At 34.5% G+C, this 26,325-nt stretch overlaps 1 protein-coding gene across 18 annotated transcripts in view; it reads right to left on the minus strand.

Moving 5' to 3' along the window:
* Positions 1–1,116: 1,116 nt before the first annotated feature.
* The window catches only part of erbb4b (erb-b2 receptor tyrosine kinase 4b), a 656,299-nt gene continuing 631,090 nt past the window's right edge, over positions 1,117–26,325 (minus strand). For 12 of the 18 annotated variants that reach the window (XM_073912987.1, XM_073912984.1, XM_073912981.1 and 9 more), the window contains 7 exons: positions 25,568–25,723; positions 22,137–22,212; positions 21,753–21,899; positions 18,744–18,841; positions 18,432–18,602; positions 8,450–8,783; positions 1,117–4,578 (listed from right to left, as the gene is read on the minus strand). In XM_073912987.1, the coding sequence (XP_073769088.1) occupies positions 3,887–4,578; positions 8,450–8,783; positions 18,432–18,602; positions 18,744–18,841; positions 21,753–21,899; positions 22,137–22,212; positions 25,568–25,723 (1,674 nt within the window). In that variant the 3' untranslated portion in view covers positions 1,117–3,886. Of the gene's footprint in view, positions 4,579–8,449; positions 8,784–18,431; positions 18,603–18,743; positions 18,842–21,752; positions 21,900–22,136; positions 22,243–25,567; positions 25,724–26,325 lie in introns of all 18 variants that reach the window. The other 6 variants (XM_073912983.1, XM_073912977.1, XM_009304874.5 and 3 more) reach the window with 1 other exon arrangement.

Here is a 26,325-nt window from a genome sequence, read left to right on the forward strand (position 1 = left end):
TGAAAACAAAAATATGTAGCATACGTTAATGCTTTAAAAATAGGTTATTATTAAGAAATGTATCTGTACTGTATATTACATGGGCCTGTTGGTTAGATTTCTGAAGTGGTTTAAATGTGGGAAATAAAAATAAATAAATAAATAAATAAATATATATATATATATATATATATATATATATATATATATATATATATATATATATATATATATATATATAAATAAAAATATCCCACTTAAAAATAATAATAATAATAATAATAATTAATAATTTGTATTAATAATTTTTATTAATAATTTTTTCTCTAAAGAAGTTGTTACTCCACCCCGTTTAGAAAGTCATTATGGACTTTTTACATTATAACTAATGTGGGTCAAACTATGGATCTGCAATAAAGAAAGTATGGTTTTAAGAAACACTTGTCACTGCATCGTACTATGATATTTTAGTTGCGAGAAAAATAAATCTGTCCATCTAAACAATATGATACATAATAATATTAATAATATTGAGGTGTTTCACGATTTTCCAGCCTCTCTTATAAAAAAGACATCTAAAAATTCAGGGATGATTATATTTTTGTATAATAAATGCTGCTTTTGGTGCTTGACACATTTTTATTGGCCATTTTGAGTTTCAATTTTAGGTCAAATGTTAAGAATACACTATACACTATAATGACAAAGCAGGCAATATAGAATGCTCATGTAAGAGACAAACAACTGACAAATTCTGCATTTTGGTATTGGGATGATGGTCAAATCACCTAAACCCCTCAGGCCTGATCAAACACTGCATCCCAATAAACCAAGCTCTCAAGCTCCCACAGCTATGCTTTTTTAGATGAGCACAGAAAAGGTGCTCTCAGTTGGCTAAAAATCACATGGATGATTGACTTGATAAATTCAAATGCTGATTGTATGACAAACAGAAGTGTCTGAACTGCAGTGCTGGAGTTTAAACTTTTCTCCATTTTCCAAAACCAAGATCTGTAAGATTTGGATGTAAACACTGAATTTAGCACATTTTGTGGCCACGTATTGTTACCTTTTCTACATAATGGTTTTGATGAATCAGCCTTGTGTGCAAATAAACAACACTATCAGCAGCAGCAATTCATTCTTAGTGAACTCACCCTCAGATTTTTAATGCAACGTAAAAAAAAGCCTTCAACAGTATCTCACCACCATTCACATAATCTCCTTGCCCCTTCAGGAATATTTACTCAAGTTCATGTCAAGACGTCTGTCTCGTGTTCTTCTAGATTCTGCTAAAAGTGAGTCAGCAGTGAACAATGTGCGGCGAGACAGAATGTTTGTGCTCCATTCAAACCCCATTTCCCAGAGTTCCTACAACATGAAAATGTTTCCAAAGTCCCATTTGCTAACAGTCTCTGATGGCGAACGCCTTCGCAAATCATCTTCCTTTTATTTGAGGATCCTTTTCCCGGCGTTTTAGTCAAGTTGTTCCTCACTTTACCAGATCTTTACCCACCCTGTATTCACAGCAGCTGCTACATATCTGGATATTCAGACACCCTGATCTACGATGACGTTATCAGTAGCATATGCACATATATGTCTTTTATCTTGATTCAGAGAAAGATTATTCATCCCACAATAGTTCATCGAAAGCTTCAACCCTCTTGATAAGAGTATACACGAGGGTTTTTATGAAGGTTTCACTTCTTTGGGCTTTCATAACCTCAACTAAACCTAACCTAAAAACTATTTAAAAAGCCTTTCTCCTTGTTGGGTTTGTCATAAATACAAAACTGAGTGAATATAAATGAATAAAAATATAATTTGGCCATATTTCAATACTCTTTACGTACTTTAGAACTATTTTCCAAACACTATAGGAGCTAAAACAAAGCATCAGCTTTATTCTATAAAGGTGTCTAATATTATTGTTATAGGTAATCATTTACTGCACCTAAAATGCTGCTGCTCTAATTGCTTTCTTTTTAAAGTTAGAGATAAATACTTCAATTAGTAAACATCTGTGTTTGGCAAAATTGCTGCGCTTCACTAACATTCCCTGATTTTGCTTCCAATGGTGAGCCAAAAATGTCATCTGTCTAATCTGTTATCACATGGGAACAGCAGTACCCTCAATGAAAAGAGCTGCGCTCAATCTTTGTACGTTCGTTAATTAAAGTGCTCCACGTAACCGTAAACTTTCATATTCATAAGCACAAAATAAACAAAAAAATAAGTCATACAAAGGAAAAAAAACTGTGGGTGGGTGATGTTTGCTATGGTCATGTGAGCTATAATAGATGAGAATTCAGTCATTGCCGTTGGTGCGGCTGTGCCAGGCTGTTAAGTGCTATAAAACAATTTAACATTTCCAAACCAGCAACACAACATTATTATTATTATTATTAATATTCTCTCACCAGAAAAGCATAGTGACTGGCAGTGTTCAAAACTATACACAAATCTGGCCTTAGAAAGCGGGATGTAAGATGTAGCAAAGATGGTTTCCACCATTTGAGGAATATTCTGCATTATTATCCTAAACTTGTATCTTCATGAGATGCTTCTTACAGAAAAGTCATTATGGGAGACGGCTCAACTTGAGATGACAGATTTGAGTTTCATTTCTGACCTCAGGGCAAATATTCCAGTCATTTGTTCCTCACGATATTGTTTGATGGTACCACCATCATCTTGACTTCCAAATATCCCCCACTGTTGCAGTTTGAACCCAGCTAGAAAAAGCTGCAAACAAACATCTCCAATCGCACGTGTATAAAGTTTATATTATAACAGTTTTCCGGCCATTTCAGATGATGATCCAGACGTTGTCTGCTGTTAAGTCTTTCGTGCAAACCTGGGCCTCAGTAGCTGTGTAAATATCCATTCTCTGCCATACATCCACCTGCGCTTTCAGTCGCTAGTATTGATTTTAGCTTTGAAAGTTCAAGGTAGACCCGATCTGGGTTTTTCGTTCCACACATTAAATGACAAACTGAGGAAGGCTACCTTAAGGTGACAACTCCATGAGCGTACGGATCAATGCTGGCTGGATCGACAATAAAAATGTTATTACAGTAGACTGTTGCAGATCAGCTTTTATGAAGTTATTGATTTTTTGTGGCAAGCTGTTGTACCGTCTCGTTCATATGCGAGCTGATACTGTTCTCATCATGGAGTGTTTCTCTTCATCACGTGTTGGTATACAGTAGAGCAGTCGGAAAGTGTTCCAGTCTTACAAAACAGAATGAGGAAAGAGCGGCTCGATAGAAGTAATACATGGTGTCTTGTTTGAGCAAATAAAAACAAATGAATGGAGATACACTCTTTTGAAGACCTGCCATACGTGAAGGTCGCAGTTGACATCACATTACAATGAACACAATTTGTTGTATATAATAGCATACAGACAGGTCTGCCTCAATTAATAGCGACCCTTTAGGCTCTCTTGTCCCAGAATTATACTTCCAGGCTTTGCATCTGTCTCATGAAGTGCTAAACTACGCTAACTAAAGTCATAAATTACAACAGATCATATTATAGCTCGAAAATCAAATAACCAAAACAAAATCAATGGAATTGCACAAAAAGTGTTCCTCGGTCAGTACTTGCTTTCAATAAGATGAGCGTAACGTCTACCGTACGTCAGGAAGAGTTTCGTTGTTTCCAAAAGTTGGGAGGTCAAAGGTTTTAATGTTGAGAAGAGACAAGCAGGAAGAGGAGGTTTGACTGACGTGGCCATCTGTGACCGTTGCCTCTGGAGGAGAAGTTCACTCAAGCGGATCAGTTCCAGGTTGTAGGAGGTTGGGTGTTAAATCCAGTTTAGAGATTGGGATGCTGGTGTGAGAGCCAGAGTGACTCTCTCTTTACCTCCTTCTTTCCTTCGTTGTCTTGGCCGTTGTTGCTACACAACAGTGTTCCTCTGGCGGTATGGAGGCGGTGGCAACACAGTACCCGGTTTTAGCGCATAATCAGACAGATACTCCTGGTTCTCGGCCACCGCAGGTCGGATTCGACCATTTTGCCGGTAGAAAAAGCGTGTGCTGCAGTCCTGCAGATACTCCGGGTTGTGAAGAGTAGCCTTAGGGGGAAGACTGTGCTGCCAGTACTCAGGACTGTCAAATGTCTTTTTGGCCTTTAAGTCGGCCTTGATGGTTCCGGTGTGAGCAGGATGGAGAGTGTGCGTTGGGTGAAGAGCGTGTCCAGGATGGGCGGAGTGAAGAGTGTGGCCAGAGAGGGTGGAGATGCTTGGTTTGCCTTGGTAGAGGGGCTGTGTTGTGATGTGGGCACTGGATGCAGCTGGCTGCATGGTTTGGGAAAGGGTATGGTTGTTGGCTGTGATGGTATTCGCTGCTGCTACTGTTGCTGCTGCTGCCGCAGCTGTGTGCACCACAGGGACTCCGTTCTTCCTTAAAGCATCATGACTCTTCTCCCCAGTGTTATGAAAGGTGTTGAGGTACAGCGGGTCGTTAACGTACTCATCCTCCAACTTGGGCTGCCCATTGGAGGTGCTGTGGTAGCCTCGCTCCAAAGTGTGGACCTCTCCATTTCTGCGATGGGTGACGAAGGGGTTTTCCTCCACAGGATTGAGAAAATCTGTTATAGAAAAGAAAGAGCAGGAAGATAAGAAGAGGTGAGCAGACTGAGAACATTGTGTTCTAAGGTAAGGCTGACTACCATTGATCTTAGTTTTTCCTCTGCATATAACTCTCTGAAGTCCTAAAGATTGTTAATTCAGGTTCTGTCTGCAAAGATAATTGCTGAAGTATTTGTTAAAGGATTAGCTCACCCAAAAGTGAAAATGTACACACTATTTACTCAGCCTTATGTGGATCCAAACATTTAAGAGTTTCCTTATTCTGTTGAACACTAAACAAGAGATTTTGAAGAAAGATATAAACCTGTAGGAAATTGACTTCTATATGTAACAGAGGCCAGCTAGTAAGTGCTGCTCAGGTAAACCTCACTCCTCTGACCTCTAAAGGTGCTCTAGCGACAAACACTAGAGGCCATGGTCTTTAGCCTCCTTAGTAGAGCAACCGACTCCCATGTGGAAGGTTGGCGGTTCAATACCAGCTTGGAGCGGGTTGGGTGGTGTAGGACCGGCGGGGTTACACGAAGTAAGGAAAACAAATACTATGGAAGTCAATGGTTGTAGGCTTCAAAATATCTTATTTTGTGTTCGGCATAAGAATGAAAGTCAAACAGGTTTGCAACATGTAAAGGGTGAGTAAATGGTGTCAGCTTTGATATTTTTGTATGAAGTATCTCTTTTAACAAAGGCGTAGAATTGGCATGGACGAAGGGGACTACCAATATCCACTAATTACTAAAATGTCCAAACCAATAATTTAATCGACTTCAAAATAAAATAATTCTCTGTCAACCCTTACACGTGCACAAAGTCAAGTTCGCTATGAGTTCACTCTAATACTATTAACCAAGACTGTGCAATTAATTGAAATTCGGTTAAGGTTTTGGCCTACATGATTATGAAAAACAATAATAACAGTTAAATTGTGTCCCACACCTCTCCAAATTTATTTGCATTCATACCTCCCCAAAGGCCAACTGCAGTAAAATCACGTAAATTGACTTTTGCAGCATGGGAATTGATTGCTATTTGCATTATTAAGTGTTTATTTTATATTATTAAGTACTAAATTCCTGTTTTTAAAAGCAAAAAACTAAATTCGTGCTCTTCAATGTATGTGCTTTAGGGATGTATGTCCCCACCAATGTCAAGAACTAATCTACGTCCTTTTCTTTAAGTCTAAAGTATACTCGTTTTTTTATGTAAATGCTAGAGTCCATGTACAGTGCAAGCTAATAACTCTAATAATTTGAACTTTTAGATTAGAGAAGTAGTAATTATTATTTAAGGCACAAATTTACTTGTGAGCCTGTGCAAAGATTAATGCAAAATAGCCAAGCTTTAGTGTTTTTTTTTCATTCAATCTTAAAAACTTAGTTAAGACAAGATGCTGTAAAATGGTAATCATATTAATTAACTAATAGATGTCATTTTGAATAATCACCTCTGTTGATTAATGAGTACATAAAGACAATCATTTTGTCTAGCATGTTTTCTGAAATGTTGTTTAAACATGCAAACGAGAAATTATCTAATTACATTTGAACTAATTAGCATATTTTCCACAGCAAAAATATATTTTTTCAGTGGATACTTTTTTTTATTCACTTCATAAATCAAAATCATATCATCTATAGCCTAAAAATGATATTCATATTTGTAGGTAGAAAATGTTTCATGAATCCGGTGACTGGTATATTAACAAACCTCTAAAAAAATTAAAACTTAAAAATATAGATATGGATATAACTGAAAAAAGTTTGTGAATTTAAGTGAAGAAAAGATTTCTGCCTCAGTGCATGAAAAAAGAGCAACCTTTAAGAGTGACATTTTAAAACTGCGCCTAAAAAAATGTCTACCGTTGCTTTAGAGGTAAATAACCTTGGTTTGGTGTGCTGTAGCTACAGTAAACAGTGTGAAAAAATATAATGATTAGTTGTTTAGCATGGTTCGTAGAGTTAAACTAATAGGCTTTCCTCCCAGTTCTTACAATAGATTAAGTTACATTGCACAAAGAGTGTATTATTTCTGCATTGGTGTATTAACAAAACTGGCTTGAAACTTTTCTCATTAAATATGCATGAACCATAACAATTACAGAAACTTTTACAAGCACTATAAAGAGGAAAATCTGTAAGCATTTTAATTTAGTAATTCAATTACTATACACTACCTGACCAATGTCTTGTCGCCTATCCAAGCTTTAGGAACAACAAATAATAACTTGACCTCTAGTTGATCATTTGGTATCAGAAGTGGCTTATATGAAAAGCAAAGGCCTCTTAATTACACTTGTTTGATCAAAATACATGCAGTTTGCTGGAGAACTACAAATCCACCACATTATGGACTACAAATCCAGTCATGCACCACACACACACCTGGCCTAGATCCCCATGATTGCTGACAGACACAACTGAAGCTACAGGACACGTGACTGCATCCACACATCTCTGCAATGACTCAAATTACTTATTAATAAAGTCATCTGGAATGGCAAAGAAAGCATTCTTACAGGACGATTATTATATATATATATATATATATATATATATATATATATATATATATATATATATATATATATATATATATATATATATAATGTTCATGTCTGGTGACTGGGCTGGCCAATCCTGGAGCACCTTGACCTTCTTTGATTTCAAGAGCTTTGATGTGGAGGTTGAAGTATGAGAAGGAGCGCTATCCTGCTGAAGAATTTGCCATCTCCTGTGGTTTGTAATGTAATAGGCAGCAAAAATGTCTTGGTACCTCAGGCTGCTGATGTTGCCATCCACTCTGCAGATCTCTCTCATGCCCCCTTACTAAATGTAACCCTAAACCATGACTTTTCCTTCACCAAACTTGACTGATTTCTGTTAGAATCTTGAGTCCATACAGGTTCCATTAGGTCTTATGCAGTATTTGTGATGACTGGGATGCAGTTCAACAGATGATTCATTGGAAATATTTACCTTCTGCCACTTTTCCAAATGATCAACTACAAGTCAAGCTTTTATTAGTTGCTCTTACAATTGGGATGCATATTATTTTATGTAATATTTTAATACAAAAAATGTTTATAACCAATTCCTCAATGCATCATCAATTTATCAATTTATCAAAATGTAAAATACGATTTGGGAAACAAACAATCAAAGTAATGGCATACATAGCCACGCTTTCTTTTTTCCTTTGAAAATACTATTTCATAAGACTTAAAGAGATCAAACAAAAGTGCAAACTAAATATTTACATCATTTAAATAAAGTCATTGTTTAATGTATGACGACCTTTGATAATTTGTGAAACAAACTAATTTGAGAAAATATCACAAACTATTTTTAAAATGCTTCAGTTTTTTTTTTTCATACAACTGAAGCAATGATAAAAAAAAATAATTATTGGTTTGGTTTGCAGCAAACCTAAAAGCAAACGTTTTTTTTCTAAAAACATGTTATTTTGTGTTCCACAAAGGAAAGTAAGTCTCACAGCTTTGGAAAAAACATTAAGATATGCCACAGATGACAGCATATTCATTTTTGGTGAACTATGCCTTTAAAACAGTAACGAGTAAAATGAACACAGATGGACAAGCTGTTATTAAAACTGGCTTGATAAATTTGTTCATCCAATATTATTAACCCTGTAAATATGCAGGGTTTACAAGCAAAAGCTCAAAACAAATCTGCACAGTATTAATCATAACCAAGCAAATAAAAGCACAAACAGCGTGAATCATTGAACAAAGACAACCCAGCGTTGCTAACACTAGATAAATAATATCAAGTGTAAAAAAAAGCATAACAGATCTCTATGTGAGCTCTCTTAGATCAATGATTCCTGCTTGCTCCAGTTTTATTCTTCAACTACCTGAGGGCTTTTTGTCCTGCATGGCGCTCATGTATCCATCCTGGTCGGTTTCGGCTCTTGCTCCATGCTCACACAGTATCACCGTGGGATCTGCACTGTAGCGTTGGCCGCTGCTGTCGTCCCCAGTGCTCGCCCTGGGTGAAGCCTTCTTCCTGAGAGTGCCATTACAGCGGCTGTCTTCAAACGCCTCAGAGGAGCCTGAGGCCCCCTGTTGGCCCTTCGATTGCTTCTGAGTGGAGCAGCCTGGACTGACTGCAGACACAGCCACAACCCGCGGGATAGTGGCCATCATGTCCTCCATGCCAAAGCTGCCGTCCTGATAGGCGAACTGGTTCTGCAGAAACACAGGCAAGCCTTTTAGAATCTCCGGAGTGATCTAGCCCTGTTTGCTTCACAATTAAACACTTCAATAGAGGCAAATATTTTATGCTATCGAGACTCCAGATATTAATACAGTTTATGAGATTTAATGAAAACTTGGCAACAGCGAATCAACAGATGAGGGTGTAGGAACACAATTCTCTTGGTGCAATTAGAAATCTCATCACAATTAAAATATTTGTTTTTCTTCTTCCTAATCCTCAGACTCTTTCCTTCTGCCTGTCTTTGTGAACTTCTTTGTAATGAAGTAGTATGGTAGCAGGGTTGCTGCAGAACTTTACATTGGTTTTTTTTTGGTAACACTTAAGAATAAAAATGGTTCATTTGTTAATTTTAGTTCATGTATTTAATAACATTAAGAATGAGTAATCTTGTAAAGCATTTATTCCATCTGCTATGGGGGTTCATGTATGGGATTTTGCAGTATCACTGTGTTATTTATGGCATGTCCATAAATATACTGGGAGTAACAAGTTCCAGAACTTGCTCTGCACTAATAATCAAAGCAGTAGCAGCAGCAGCAGCAGCAGCTCTATGCCGCCAAGACCAAACACATAAACATTGCCATATACATAAAAAGTATTGCACTAAACCTCTTAGAGAGATGTCATGGCAGAATGGCAGTAAGTTAGCCGGTGTTCTGTCTGCTCAGAGAAACGCTACAGCCTGATTTTAATGTCTGTTTCCTCACTTTTCTTTACCGCTGACATTTTTGACATCACCTCTACCTTTCCACTAAGCACAAAACCCCGTCTCATTTCTTTTTCTCTTTCTCCATCCTGTCTTCCCCAGCAATGCTCTTTGCGCAGTCTGGAGCTCATTGCTGTGATGGAAGGTGCAGCCGGACAGATTATTAGTTTATAGAAGAGGAGAGAGGTGTGGGCAGTATCCTTAAAATGCCATGTCACTGAAAAGATTTTATGTCACTGTAACTGTAGAAACCATAACTGTATCACAGCAATTTTTTTTCATTCTTTCTGGAATTTAAGTGATGTAGTTTACACACTTTATTAGCGTTTCTTGAACATTGAGTTCAGTTTACTCAAATGGCCTCTAGAGTCATTGGATCACAATGTAAAAGAGCATCATTGGGATGTGGTGGTGATGGAGATTCACATCATTCAATCATTGTCCTTCGGCTTAGTCCCTTTATTAGTGATGGGTATTGTTAAAGTTTTAAAGATATTACTACTTTTATCAATACCACTTATTGGTTTGGTACTTTAACAGTTCTCTAATAGGTACTTTTTGTAGTAGTTTTTTTAATAATAATTAAAAAAAACATTGACATTGACAGAATTAACAACACTTAATTTGATTATTACATTTTTTTATGTAAAATAAAACAAAACTAATAATTGTAAAACAAATAAATCTTTTTTTCAGTAAAAGCATGTAGAATGGTTTGAAGGAAAATAACTCTCAGTTTTTAACCATTCTTCTGGAGAAAAATCAACATGTTTGACTTTTCTCGCAGAAGTCAGGATCTTTCTTGGTTTATAGTGTACCCTGCAGTTAAAAATACCCTCTTTGAGTTGCAAAATGCAGTTAAATAATCAGATAGTGTTTAAGATTTTTCATTTACACTATCATATATATGAGTTTTTGGGAGTTATCAATGTAAAAATATAATGAACATATAATTTCTTAATAAGCGTAGTGTATTATAAGATTATTTACTGGCTAAATTTGCATTATAAATGCTGCATTATAAATACAGTAATGTAAAAGGCATTTTTAATGTTTAAGATTTATTTGGACAACTGCAGAAGGAAATATGTTTTTAATGTAACCAAATGTGTGTGTTTATTAAACTATTAAAATTATACTAATTTAGAGGGACCTTATGTGATTGACTGCTAGCATAACAATGCGGATGATGTACCTTTAGCTAGGCAGTCAAAAACTTTTTATTTGTCTTTCTGCAGTTAATGCACTTTTGATAGATGCTTAGCCAGATTACTTTTGTTTGCGCTTATACAAGAAAACAACTTGTTGCAACGGGCATTGCTGGTGTCCACTCAAGAAATACAACCTATTTGGTTCTCTCCATCACTTCGCAAGCTTACGAGTTGTGTGTGCTCTTAGCGCGAGTCTCAACTGAGTGCACACGCACAGCCAAAAACTGTGAAGGCTTCTATACTTGACGCATTGCCATTGTACTATTGGGTAAAAACACGAGCATTTCTCAAGTAAGATTGCCAACTGAGCAGGCGAATATCAAATATCACGAATAAGAAAAGGTTGCTCAGTTAAATTATGCTACTGCAAGTCATGTTTATTTAGCAATAATTATGCAGTACCGATAGCAGAACCGTTAACGTCAGTGCTTATCAATACTTCGGTCTTTTATAATTTAGCCCCGGTACCAATAAAGTACCAAGTTTTGGTACCCACCCCTACCCTTTATTCATCAAGGGTCGCCATAGCAAAATGAACTGCCAACTTATCCAGCATATGTTTTACACAGTGGATGTCTTTCCAGCTGCAACCCAGTACTGGGAAACATCCATACACACTCATTCATACACATACACTTAGGCCAATTTAGTTTATCCAGTTCACCTGTAGCGCATGTCTTTAGACTCTAGGGGAAACTGGAGCACCCGGAGGAAACCCACACCAACATGGGGACAACATGCAAACTCCACACAGAAATGCCAACTGACCCAGGCGGGAATCAAATCAGCAACCTTTTTTTCTGTGAGGCAACAGTGCTTACCACTGAGCCAGTACAGTTTCAAGTACTGGGTGGTTTACATTTTAAAAAGTTGTTAATGTTGATACCAAACCTGAAAAATAAATTTCCCACCCAATTTCCCTTTTAAATTTCCAATTCAGAAACCAAGGCAGATCTGATACCCAAACGCGCCAAAGATTTGCTTTTTCATTATGCTCAAACTTCAAAACCTTTTCAGTTGTGATGAATTTGAGTTAATTTCGCAATCCGCTGTTTGAGTTATTTGGCAGAGTTTTGTTTTCCCAAAGCTCAGTTTATACGGCAAACTGCAGGCAAAAGATTTCTGTAATGTTCCAAAGAGGCTCTGAAGGATTGATGTCCCTCATTGATATTCATACCACTCAGTCTCTTTTCACTCCCAGTTAGACGAAAACAAAACGCAAGTTAGAATGCAAAATGGCACACATGCTTAGCAAACACGGTCCAGGCGGAAAGAGGAAACATTTCATCACACCCGCCCCTCCCACACGCTCACACCCTCACTAAATCCATTCCAAGTCTCTGGCAAAGACTGATTGAACCCTAAGATTTTGTCTTTCTAAGTTACAGTTAAGAGCTGTTCAAGCTGCATCCCAATTGCTTTTTCTTTCCCACTGCCAGCGCACACACCAACAGTTAATAACATGCTCATGGCTGACTAACACAGAGCAAATACCCACTCTGGACTTCCTGTCTATGGGCAAATATCATCTTCGCTTTAGTGAGGACCCAGTTATTTACACTGGCATGCCTCTGTAATGAAAGCCCAGGCATGGAGCCCATTATAGGCACACATATTTGAGGGTGACTTCATTTTCCACCTTACTCCAAAGGGAAACCTTGATTCATATCACAAAAATGCCACTGCATTGGAAATTTCAAAAGAAGAAAAAGCCAGATTAGCATCTGTACATAATAATTATATATTATATATATATATATTTTTTTTTTTTCTGAATTTCCATACACTTCATCAACAAGGGGGCATTATTTGCTTCATGAATGAGACCGGTGTCCTGTTTTGTTATCATTGCATTTATGATTTCCTATTGGACATGATTCATTCTGGAAATTTGTAGAAAAGGTCCAACGTCTACCAATCACTGCAGATTGGTGCACAAGTGTAATATTTATTTAGACAGCTATCATCAGCATAACAATAGGGTATATGCAGACAGACTTTTTAATTTTAGCCAGCTTCTACCAGCACTACCGCTGAACTCTTTCATTTATAAAATTGCCATCTTTAAGGTCTGATTTCTTAAAAAAAATCAGTGATCTTCACTGCCTGAAAGGTATATAATATAAAGTGGGTCTCCGACCGGACAAGAAGCACTGCATTAAATTCCATTTCCCCGAACCAGGTCTTTAAAATATGACAATTTATTTAACCCCAGTATTTTCAATGGAGTTTCTGCGCTCTACTCATCTTGACGATGCTTGCGTTTAAATGGGCTTTCATCTCATTTTATGCTTGAACAACTAAACGAATGCTTAAGTCTATTTAACTGAGCGTATTGTAATTACATCACAACATTGTTGCTGTAAAAAGAAACCTTATAAAATTAATAAGTCACATTAAGCTTTCACTGGAAGTTTATCATTGGCTGAAAAACACTAGGGGCCCTATCATACACCCGGTGCAATGTGGCGCAAGGCGTGGCGCAATACTTGTTTGCTAGTTTCTGCTTGGCGCAAGAGTCTTTTTTCGCTCTTTAAATAGCAAATGCATTTGCGCACATATGTGCGCCCATAGGCGTGCTGGTCTAAAAAAGCAGGCGTGTTTTGGCGCGTTGCTATTTTGAGAAACTGTAATAATCTTTTCTTTAGACCAGAACAAACCCGGTCTAAAGTCCGGCGCAGAGTGCACCTGGCTTACACGCTGCTTAATACACATAAGATGTAGAGCAATACGCAAATATCTTTACATATGAAAAAAATTAAAATATTTAGGATATATATATGATATGATAAGGACATATAGGATATAAATATAAAGAATTAAAATATTACAAAACATATTATTTTCTAGCTTACATGAATTTAAAAACCACTACCTTGAATCCTTCATCTCGGGAGGCTTTTTCAGTTTATTCAATTTGCTTTTGTAAAATTGCTATCATTATTAGCAGTATTATTTATTATATCCATATTTATATTTGTTTTATTAAAAACAAGCTTAGATTTATCCACCTGTCAGATTTTATACAATATGGGGCATAGCAGGTGTATTTGGAAATAACTCAGTATTTTGAGCACACTTCGTTATTATTGTTCATTTATTCGTTTGGTGGAAATTAGAACTGAATATTAGAAATAGTTTTGAAACAAATCTTTGCGCTTAACAAACGAAATTAATTATTTATAGGCTAATTGATGTCTGTGCGTAAAGGTTTCCCTATTTACGAGAGCAAAAGCGGAAGTGAACTTACTTTACGTCATGTAAATAGCAAATGTGCTTATGGCGCGACGCAGCTGGCTCTTAAAGGGAATGGGAGATGAGACTCTGATTGGTTTATTCTCAGAACACACCTATAACTCATTAATAAAATAAACTCGACTCTTTTAGACCATGTACCACAGCGCAATGAGGATTTTTCCATCCTTAAATTATGAAATATGGATTATGACACACCCTGAATGCGTTTGCGCCCTGCGCTTTCCGTTTTGCGCATGGACTGTCAAAATAGAGCCCTAGCTGTGCATAGCTGAGTCCATTAAAAAAAAAAATAAATAAATAAATAAATTAAAAAAAAAAAAAAAAATATATATATATATATATATATATATATATATATATATATATATATATATATATATATATATATATATATAATATTTTAAAAAAATGGCAAAAATGCAAAAGAAAAACCAAAAGAAATCAGAAGAGGCCCCTAAAACTAAACTCCGAGGTACGCCACTAGCAATGGGATGTACGGAGCCGAATGGGATTTTAGGGACACGTATTTGAGGGTGGTTTCATTTTTCTCCCTCACTTCACATTCTTAATTCACATAACAAAAGCCACGCTGCATTGGACGTTTCCAAGTCAATTTAGCACATGTAAATAATGAAATGACAAATATATCTATTTCAGATTTCATTACGCTTTATCAACAGCAGGAACGTTATTAGCGACATGATTGAGGCTTCTAATTTTATCATCGTATTTATGATTTACTATTTCTACAGCAGGTTTCATTCTGGAAATATGTAACATCTGACAGTGGAAAACATCTACTAAACTCTTCTTTTAATAATTAGTTGGTAACACTTTATTTTGATTGTCCATTTGAGTATTAGTAGACTGTCTGCTTAATATATGTTAATACTGTTCTTCAACAGACATTTAATTGACTATAAGAAACCTTGCAAGTACATGTCAACTTACACTGACCCCAACCTAACACTCTACTTATAATCTAATAAAAATGACTGTAGATGCAATGTAAATTAAATTCAACAAACCATTGAATAAAGTGTGACCAATTATTTTTCATACATCCATGAATCCTTGTGTTAAATCAGACTTTGTAGACAGATTATTTGTATAATAATCGACATTTAGAAATATTTTTTTGTAAAATGTGGCCAAAATACAAAATTGAAATAATAAACAGACAAGACCCAAAAACTGAATTGCAATGGGATGCATGAAGCCCATTATAGGCACACATATTTGAGGCTGACTTAATTTATCCCTCTCACTTAACAGGTAAACATATATATATATATATATATATATATATATATATATATATATATATATATATATATATATATATATATATATATATATATATATATATATACATATATATATATATATATATACATATACATATATATATATATACATATACATATATATATATATATATACATATATATATATATATATATATACATATATACATATATATATATATATATACATATATATATATATATATATATACATATATATATATATATATATATATATATATATACATATATATATATACATATATATATACATATATATATATACATATATATATATATATATATATATATATATATATATATATATATATATACATATATATATATATATATATATATATATATATATATATATATATATATATATATATATATATATATATATATATATATATATATATATATATATGTATATATATATATACGTATATATATATATATATATATATATATATATATATATATATATATATATATACATATATATACATATATATATATATATATATATATATATATATATACATATATATATATATATATATATATATATATATATATATATATATACATATATATATATATATATATATATATATATACATATATATATATACATATATATATATATATATATATATATATATATATATATATATATATACATATATATATATATATATATATATATATATATATATATACATATATATATATATATATATATATATACATATATATATATACATATATATATACATATATATATATATATATATATATATATATATATATATATATATATATATATATATATATATATATATATATATATATCACAAAAACACTGCTGCTTAGAAAATTTCTAAGTCAAATTAGGACCTGTAAATAAAAAAAAGATGGATTTCTGAATTTCATTACACTACAACATCAACAGGGACATTATTTTTGCTATAAATGAGACTGGTTTGCAGTTTTGTTGTCATTGCATTTAGGATTTCATATAGCAGACAGGTTTCAGTCTGGGAATCTGTAGCATCTGCAGGAAAATGGAGCCCATTTTTTGAGATGCGTGCATGGGTAGCACTTAAATGCGCATGGGAGCATCCATCCACCCCAAGGTCAACGTCACTTAGACGATAGACTTGTCTGAAAACTCAATTCAGCCTCAGACAAGCAATAAATAGAGATTCATAGAGTGAGAACTAAAAGTGCATTAAAATGTAAAAGGTATCCTAAAATATGTAAATATGTGCAAAATACCCAAAACTTGAAGGTGTGCATGCATGATGTATGTGTCAATGCATCAACGACCTCTTGTCCTTTGCCTACTAAAGATATATTTCAATTTATGACAAGGCTCATCTGATATCCTTGTCTGGAATTGATTCTTCCACAAACTTTTTATCCAAACAAAAATCTAGGGCATAAGGGGGAAGAGTTTTGCTACCTTTCACTCCAATGACTTCCACTTATTATGAATGTAAATTTGTACAGAAGTTTCCCATATGGCTGAAAGCTTGGTGAACTCCGTCCACTGAGGTCATATTATGTAAAAATGTGTTAAGACTGTTATGTCATGGTATGACCTCTGAGCTGAATAAAAAGAAAGCATACATTTAAATGTGAAGGATTGCCCCATTACAATGAAATAAAGTGGTTTCATGTACATACAGGGTGCAAATTACAAAGGGGTTGGGGGTTGGGGGGGGGGGGGGGATGTTACCCCTCTAATTAACGCTGGACCTCAAAACAAAGACCTCAAAAAAATGGAAGTGTGTGTGTGTGTGTGTTTGTCAGCTCTTTATTAGTGAGAAAATATTTCACTCTGATCTGTATTTTGAATAATACTGTTAAGAATTATAATAACAGATCAGATAATATAAATATACATTTGACCACCTCTATAATAGTTAATCCCACTGTGAATCCATAATCGAGCCAATCGGCTTATGCGAGAAAAAAAAATCAGTCTTAAACCGGCAGATCTAGATACAAATCATAAGTGTTTACCAGACATCTTTAGGTAAATTGGTGTTGGTATCAATACAAAAAAATAGCCTAAAATACTGTACAAATAGATGCATAGTTTGCACAGTTTGACCTACAGTAACCTCTGAAATAACTAATCAGATGATACTGTAGGTCAGACACTAAATATCCCTCAAACACTGAACACTTAAATACATATATAAATTAGATGTAATTTAAATAAATACATCAATGACTGAAGCTTGTATTACTCAAACTACAGTAACATTACCGAAAAAGTTGACCCCCCTGATTGTCAGTGTATAATTTGCACACTGCTTATATATGTTGTTATACATTAAATTGTTACTGTAAAAAAGACTGTAGAGTGTGATGTCCTGTAACAACCACTGCAGCATCCATAGATATTATGTGCACAGAAAGTTTTGTGAAAGCAGCTTCACTTTTATTTATATTAATTATAAGCTTGTATAAAGTTTATTAGTATTGAAATAAAGAACTTTTAAGTTAAAGTAATTGTAATCTAATGGTCTTGAAAGACTACTTAACAATGACAAATGCTAAAGTCTCTTTTGAGCCAAGTCAGTTAATTGAAAAGTCATACAAGTATATATTGTTCATTGGGGGAATTTCAAAAATTGCTTATACATTTAGTTTTATTGCTTACATGTTTGGGTTTTATATGCAATATTTTTGCAAGAACATCCAGTAAAGGCATTTGCAGTCATGTTTGATTAATTAAATACATAAATTCTCAATAAACTTTTTTTTAAAAGTAATTCACAATAAAAATAAGTAAAGCCAGCAAAACTTTGTTGGAATGTTGTAAATAAATAATATACTAATAGCTTATTCAGGATATTTTAAGTCTGGTCAATCTAAATAAAGTTTTGCAAAACTAGTCAAGAAGTGTTATAAAGACCAAGCATGCCAATTAGTTCTTTATTTGGAAGATGGGACTTCTACAAGAGCCGCCTCATTTAAACATTTCAATTTCCCTCATTTCATTGATCAATGAGTGTCCCATCTCCTCTATAAACGGTCTCAGTCAGAGCGTGCTATATAAAATTACTGAAACTAAAGACATTGTATTGGAGTGTGTGATCTGGCACTGGCACTCACTCTGTTAGGATCCATGCGGGATCTAGTTGTGTATGCCAATGGAGGAATACTGTAAGCTTGTGGCACTAAATACTCCTCGGCATCCATCAGATCCTCCAGTTCCTCTTCATCTAGCAGGCTCTGGAAGAACTTACTGTCGTTGGGACTCGGCAGCTTCATACGGTCATCCCCCTGGCACAGAGAGCATCAGCATAATGAGTAATAACTTTTATGAAACTTATGTTTTATTTATCCTTTGCATTTGTATATATTTTATTGTTGTACAGAACACCAGTGAACAACGTGCTTTATAAATAGCATTGAGAATCTTACCTGGATGACTAGGTAACGTTGTGGGTCTCTTGCCATCCGGCTGAACTCTGCTGCAAGCTCCTTAAATCTGGGTCTGCTGTCTGCATCTATCATCCAGCCTGGAGCGGCACACACAGCACAACTTCAGTCAGCAAAGTAGAGCACGATGGATAAACAATGCAGGGAGCTTTCTGTTATTTAACAAACGGTTCTGAGTCCAACATTTCCCAAACACAACTGATTGGCACAAAAATGTAATTATTTTTCCTCCATCCCTGAATCCCCGTGTTGAATTAGGCTTTGAAGACAGGTATCCTTAGCATAACAATGGAGGTTTAAAAATATTTGTTTATTTATAAAAAATATCTATATATTTACAACAAAAATATATTTTATATAAATTAAATATTTATAGATTCATTATTTTTTATAAGAAAAAATGTGTAAAATGAAAATAAGAAATAATAAATGGAAGAGGACCTAATACTGAACTAATACTAAGGCACTCCACTAATGAGAGGTTTGTGATGTAATCTGACTTACCGGCCACTTTATTAGGCACACCTGTCCAACTGTTAACGCAAATTTCAAATCAGCGAATTGGACAATAGAAGATTGAAAAAACGTTGCCTGTTCTGATGAGTCTAGATTCATGCTGTGATATTTGGATGGTAGGGTCAGAATTTGGCATGAACATGAAAGCATGGATCCATCCTGCCTTTTAACAATAGTTTAAGCTGCTGGTGGTGTGATGGTGTGGGGGATATTTTTTTTGGCAGAGCCCATTAGTACAATTGAGCATCATGTAAACACCACAGCCTACCCGAGTATTGTTGCTGACAATGTCCATCCCTTTATGACCACAGTATACCCATCTTTTGATGGCTACTTCCAGCAGGAACTTGCCATGCCATTAAGGGCGAATCATTGTACTCAAATGGTCTCTACAATCACCAAATCTCAATCCAATAGAGCACCTTTGGGATGTGGTGGGGAGATTTGCATCGTGGATGTGCAGCTGACAAATCTGCAGCAACTGCTGTCATGTCAATATGGGCCAAACCCTCTGAGGAATTTTCCAGTACCTTGTTGAATCTATGCCATGAAGGATTAAGGCAGTTCTGAAGGCAAAAGCAGGTCCAACCAGGTACTAGTAAGGTGTACCTAAGAAAGTGGCTGTTGAGTGTATATATAATAATGCACATACTTATGTGTCTTTAATGCAAAATTATTTTGCACAGAATTATTAAATATGTTCTTTAACAATCCTTTTGAATCAGGTAAAATTGCTTTTCACGTAGACTTGGGAAGCCTGACAATTGCTGATAAGTGCTTTATTTTGCTTTCAAGTATAAGTATTTTATTTTATTTTTCAGTTTCAAGTAGGAATACTACTGTACCTCTACAGCCATTTATGAGAACTATTTATTTATAGCTTTAAAAACTCACTGTTTACACCATTTTCCCTGGAACCAATTTTTAACATTTCAGAAAAAGAGGAATCAGTATATAGCCAGCTAAAATTATTGCAAAAGAGAAATAGGTAAGAACGCTTTTTTTAAACTGAAGTACAATATTGATGTACAGTATGTCACCATCATTGGCATTTTTTTTAACTGTTATTTTTGTATTGTAATACAATGCCATAATAATTATTATTTCATTTTTAGCAATTTTGTTAATATTCTGAACTAGCTTTAATTTATTCTCCTTTTTAAAATATAGTTTTATTTATATGTACGCATCAACTTTTATTTTTATTCAAACATTTATTTGGATCAGTAACATACATTTTTTTTCGTATAATTTTTATATTTTAATTCAAGTTTACCAACAATATTTCCAATAAGTGACACCATACTTATTAGCTAGAGACTGCATCAGTTGTTAGTTTTCCCATATGTGGAATATTCAATTAGCTGGATTTGATTGTTGACGATTTGACATGATTCAGGATCGTTTCGTTCTTTAACACTTATCCGAGAGCTGTTGCATAGCAACAGATCTGGCTCAAACCTGCTTGGGAGCAAGCTTATTTTATATAAACAGGATTAGACCAGGAACTATGTACTGAATGCTGATACATTCTTACTGTAGTAGTTATATACACTTGGGAAAATAATAGTGAAATAGCTTAAAAATATCTACCTATCCCCCTTGGAATTTGCTGGGGATTTAATGCTTTGATAAAGTTGCAGACAACTTTACAAATATCAATATTTGTAATTTTGATAAAATTAACTTTTTTAATGCTAAATTAATTTTAAAGTATTTTTTTTTTAAATACAAAATTCATTTAAGCTGCCATTTATTAAGAAACTTAATTAGGCCTTCTAACGAAAATCCACACTAAATGTAAAACTAAATAAATTGCAAATACTCTTGACATGTAAAAGTGTGTTTTTTCCATTTACTACATAATTGATATAATTTTACCTGCATTAATTATTGCATACTAATCAGATGATGTCATTACGCTGTCGTGCCGTCAGCAAATTGTTGCACTGCTGATCTTGATTTTAAGAATTGATAGATCTGTCCTTCACAATACACACAGCAATCTCAGATCAGATCATGGGTGTCCAAACTCAGTCCTGGAAGGCCGGTGTCCTGCATAGTTTAGCTCCAACTTCCTTCATCAAACCTCCCTGGAAGTTTCTAGTATACCTAGGAAGAGCTTGGTTAGCTGGTTCAGGTGTGTTTAATTAGGGTTGGAGGTAAAAGATTCAGGACACTGGCCCTCCAAGACCGAGTTTGGACACACCTGATCTAGACATTTTATGATTGAAGAACCAAATTATCCAGAGATCTGTTATCAAGATCAAGAACCAAATTATCCAGAGATCAGTTATCAAGATCAAAAGATCCAGGATCTGTCGAATCAACTTAGATCATTTAATTGAGGTTTGAAGAATGAACACTTGGTTGAGAGAACCACAGTGAAAACAAAACATTGTTTTGTAACTTCTATATCAGAATACCACACAAATTCGAAAATATATAATCATATGACATATAACTCTCCCTTACACTTGACCATGACCATGTAGACGTCAATAGTGCAGATGGGAGGCTGAGGAAGCCTCTCTCCTTTCTCCAGCAGGTCTGGGATCTCTCGGGTAGGAATTCCATCATACGGCTTTCCTCCAAATGTCATCAGCTCCCATATAGTGACTCCTGGAAGAAAAGCAAGTATATATATATATATATATATATATATATATATATATATATATATATATATATATATATATATATATTTTTTTTTTTTTTTTAAACCTGTAGACATTCTGTCAGGTTGGTGCTTAAGAATGAAGTGTGTGAATGACCAAACTGCATTAAAAAAATACTTATGTACTTAAATACGTATACTTAAATATGATTACATTTGAATGCAATGAAGAGTCTTCTTACCGTAACTCCATACGTCACTCTGGTGGGTGAATTTCCTATAGTGGATGCACTCCAAGGCCATCCATTTAATAGGCATCTGACAAAGTAAGAGGCAATACTTCAGCAGCTTGTGTTAAATAAAAAAAAAAAAAACACAATGGTACAGTACATGAAAACGTAATAAAGTGAACACAAAAAAACTGCATTCATCAAGTGAGCGGAGTGAGCACTGCATTATTGTTTATTTACACAACATGACAAAGTTTCTTCAAAGCTTACACGCTAAAACCAAACCTTATCACGGTGCCATGCATTATGTATTAAGTCTGGCAAGTTAATATTTCAAAAATGGAATAATCAGTGGTATCGGATTCTTTTCATCTTTTCCTTCAGAGGGGGAAAATAAGAAGCAGGTTGGGCAACATGTGCATGCAATGCTGCCGGGTATCAAACCACACTAAAGCTTCAGAGTTTCTCCTGTGTGAGAGAACAAACATGGCTGATTTAAAATGGTAGATGGTTGGCACTGAATGGATTCCCAAGACACTCTGTTCTTGTATGGAAACAAGAGGGAGATTCAGATGAATAAGATCAAATCAATGTGTTCATAGAGTAAAGGAAAATGACAGCAGCAGCAGCAGGGGTGGAAGGTTTGTTGAAGTGAAAATGTGTAAAGATGACGGAAGACTGACGTTTGCTTGTGTAAAACTCACTTTACACAATCTTGAGATGCTGTGAGTTGTTAACTTGTTGTTATTCTGTTGTTTGGTTTGGTTTGGTTTAGTGTGATGCTTTTGGGTTGTTAGTTGGGTTGTTTAACAATCAAATGCAGATTTTGTATAGGTATTATTTCGTATGCATTACAGTGAAGACTTGTTAACTGATATCTGTAAGCTTCTTTCCATATATAGTTAGAAATGTCTTAATTTAACCTTGCACATAATTTTACTGTAAAATACAGTCAAAATTGAGGCCTGTGTAAGAAATGTAGGACGCTACAAGAAGTGTATATCAAAAATTATATTCTTATAAATAGCTTTGTTTCTTATTTAATGTACATTAGATGTATTGTTTAACATTCTATGCTGTTTATATGGCCTTTATTCATTTATCATTTCATATTTCAAACAAAATCATGTTTTAATTTGTTTGAAACTACTGTTGATCTGTTTTGATCTGCAAATTAACTCATCCTATTTATACTTTTGTCACTATAATGCTGGATTAGGGCTGCACGATTCTGGCTAAAATGATAATCACATTTTTTTAATTTTTAATAATTTTTTTAATTTAATTATTTAATTATTTTTTTGCTTAAAATCAAGATCCCAATTTTCTCACGATTCTGCAGATGTAAAATAAAACTTAACATGAGCAGGCGTTATTAGTTTTATTCCTTAAACATATGGTAAAACAACAACAACAATATTAGGTATATGTGTAAGACTACTATCTGTTCAAATGCTACAATTTGTAAAGACTTCAACTTGAACAGATCGTCATTAATGCACGGTAAAGTGATTACATCATAATACAACTATTCATAATTCTGAAGTTGAATTATTATGTTTGAGACATATGCTTGCAATCTGTCATTGACAACATTATTAGAACATTTTTCTCACTGCTAAAATGAAACATGTCATTATCAGATTTACTTTTGGATTATAACATTATATAGACTAGAGTAGTCATACTGACACAGTTTAACATTTATTTTCATCACAACACATATGAAGTGCTTCTCATAATCTTAACTCTAAAATGCAATATGATCATTTGAATGATGTGCGCTTTTGGTTTCACTTTCACTGCTGAGTGCGGTTCATGTCATGGTTGCCGTCACTGAGAAAATAAAACATACATGCAAATCATATTTCCCGCGCCGCTCTTAATCGATCGTTCTGTGCAACAAACTGAACATTATTTACAACTTTATTACCTGTTATTGACAGCCTATGCAGGTTCTGTTCACAAATCATTCAAAACAAACTGTGCGTAAGCTCACATGTCATTCGCAGCCGCAATAACGTCAATACATAAAGACAGAATTTACATTTCTAGGTGAATTATACCATATATATATATATATATATATATATATATATATATATATATATATATATATATATATATATATATATATATATATATATATATATATTAGCTCCCCTTTGAATTTTATTCTTTTTTAAATATTTTCCAAATGATGTCTAACAGAGCAAGGAAATTACAGTATGTCTGAAAATATTTTTTCGTCTGGAGGAAGTCTTATTTGTTTTATTTCGACTAGAAGATTATCTAGTAAAATGTTATTTAATGTTATCAGGGCAAAGATCAAATAAAACAGTTATTAGAGATATGTTATTAAAACTATTATGTTTAGAAATGTGTTAAAAAAACTGCTTTCTGTTAAACAGAAAATGGCAAAAAAATAATAATAAACAGGGCGGTTAATAATTCTGACTTCAAATGTGTATATATTTATGTATATATATATATATAGCGACGTAGTGGCGCAGTAGGTAGTGCTGTCGCCTCACAGCAAGAAGGTCGCTGGTTCGAACCTCGGCTCAGATGGCATTTCTGTGAGGAGTTTGTAATCTCACTGTAATCTTGGAATTAATCTAGATTAAAATGGCTCACTTTATTTCTGCTGAAGGCATTCAGAATATGTGTGCTACCCCAAAAAATAAGTCTTTGAGAACGGGTTTCTCAAGCTATCTTTTTACGATTAATCGTGCAGCCCTGTGCTGTATTCAGTCTAATTTTTTTTCTTGCGTTACATTAAACAATGTATTATCATAAGGTTTTTAACTACTTAATTACTGTGCTACTGCACTACAGACACCAACAAAAAACTAATTGTGTACTATACGTCACCTCATGACCCATCATTACTTTACAAATGTGTAGGTGGAAGCTTCTGTCTTCCTATTGGTCATACATTTGCACTGACTAAAATAAAACTTAATAATGCTAGTCTTTGGACGTCCCAGATTTGATGTTGGTGGCTGTCCACTATTAAACATTATACACAGTGTACTGAATGTATAGTCTGGCATAAATCTGATCACTCAGTAAAAGAAAAGCACACATTTCTTCCTGACATGCTGAGAATAGTGCCAAGTACAACAATAAATTCTGAAATAGAATGAAATTGACCTTTCATAAGATGTGGGCAGTGTCCCGATTAGTCTGTAAGTCATGTATGTTCGCACCAACAGGGTCATTAAGAACCTGTGAACCTTTAAATACTTGCGAATAAAATCCATATTCTGGTAGTGTGTGTGTGTTTGGCCATAGCAAATGCTGTTAATTAGCCCACCAAAAGACACAAACTGCAACATATGTCTTAATTATTCCAAGCAGTGTTCAAATTAATAATAACTGATGTTATGCTAAAGGGTAAGTGTGTGCCCTTTGTCTTGTCAGGGTCATGCTGTACTGACCTTGCCTCCGTCTGCATTGTATTCCTTCTCGTTTGCATCCAGAAGGCGAGCCAGACCGAAGTCAGTGATCTTGATGTGGTTAGGTGACTTTACTAGGACGTTTCGAGCAGCCAGGTCCCTGTGCACGAGTCTACGCTCCTCCAAGTACATCATACCCTGCATCAACACACACATTAAGAAACATTTAAGTCTTGATAGATATTACACACAGATATGATGATTCCATCATTATCTCTTCTGGGAAAATATGCAAGTCTGAGTGTGCTTGACACAGGTGAGTGGACTTGACAATCCACCTAGGAGACACTCTATTTTCCTCTTCATATGCACCAGACACTGTCATATAAAGACTTGATGTTCTTGAAAAAACATTGTATGATTATGAGTGTGCCTCTCACAGGTGAATGGGTTGACAAGCCTTGCAATGATACTTTTTTTTCTCTTCCTTTCTATACGCATCAGACAAAAATCAAACAAACAAACAAACAAACAAACAAACAAACAAACAAACAAACAAACAAACAAACAAACAAACAATAAACTTAGACTTATGATGGCTTTAGATAGAATGCCATTATATACAGTGTAGTGCTTATTAAGGGGTCATGAACTGAGAAACCAACATTACCTTGATCGCTCAACATAAGAGGTCACAGTACTATGAGCACTTCCTATAAGTTTCAGAGCTCCAAACTTTCTTCCTCTAAAAGCAGCTTATATTGAAGGCAGTCTGACAAAATTAAAAGTTTTGTAATGTT

The sequence above is a fragment of the Danio rerio genome, chromosome 9 (genome assembly GCF_049306965.1).
Source record: "Danio rerio strain Tuebingen ecotype United States chromosome 9, GRCz12tu, whole genome shotgun sequence".
NCBI lineage: Eukaryota > Metazoa > Chordata > Actinopteri > Cypriniformes > Danionidae > Danio > Danio rerio.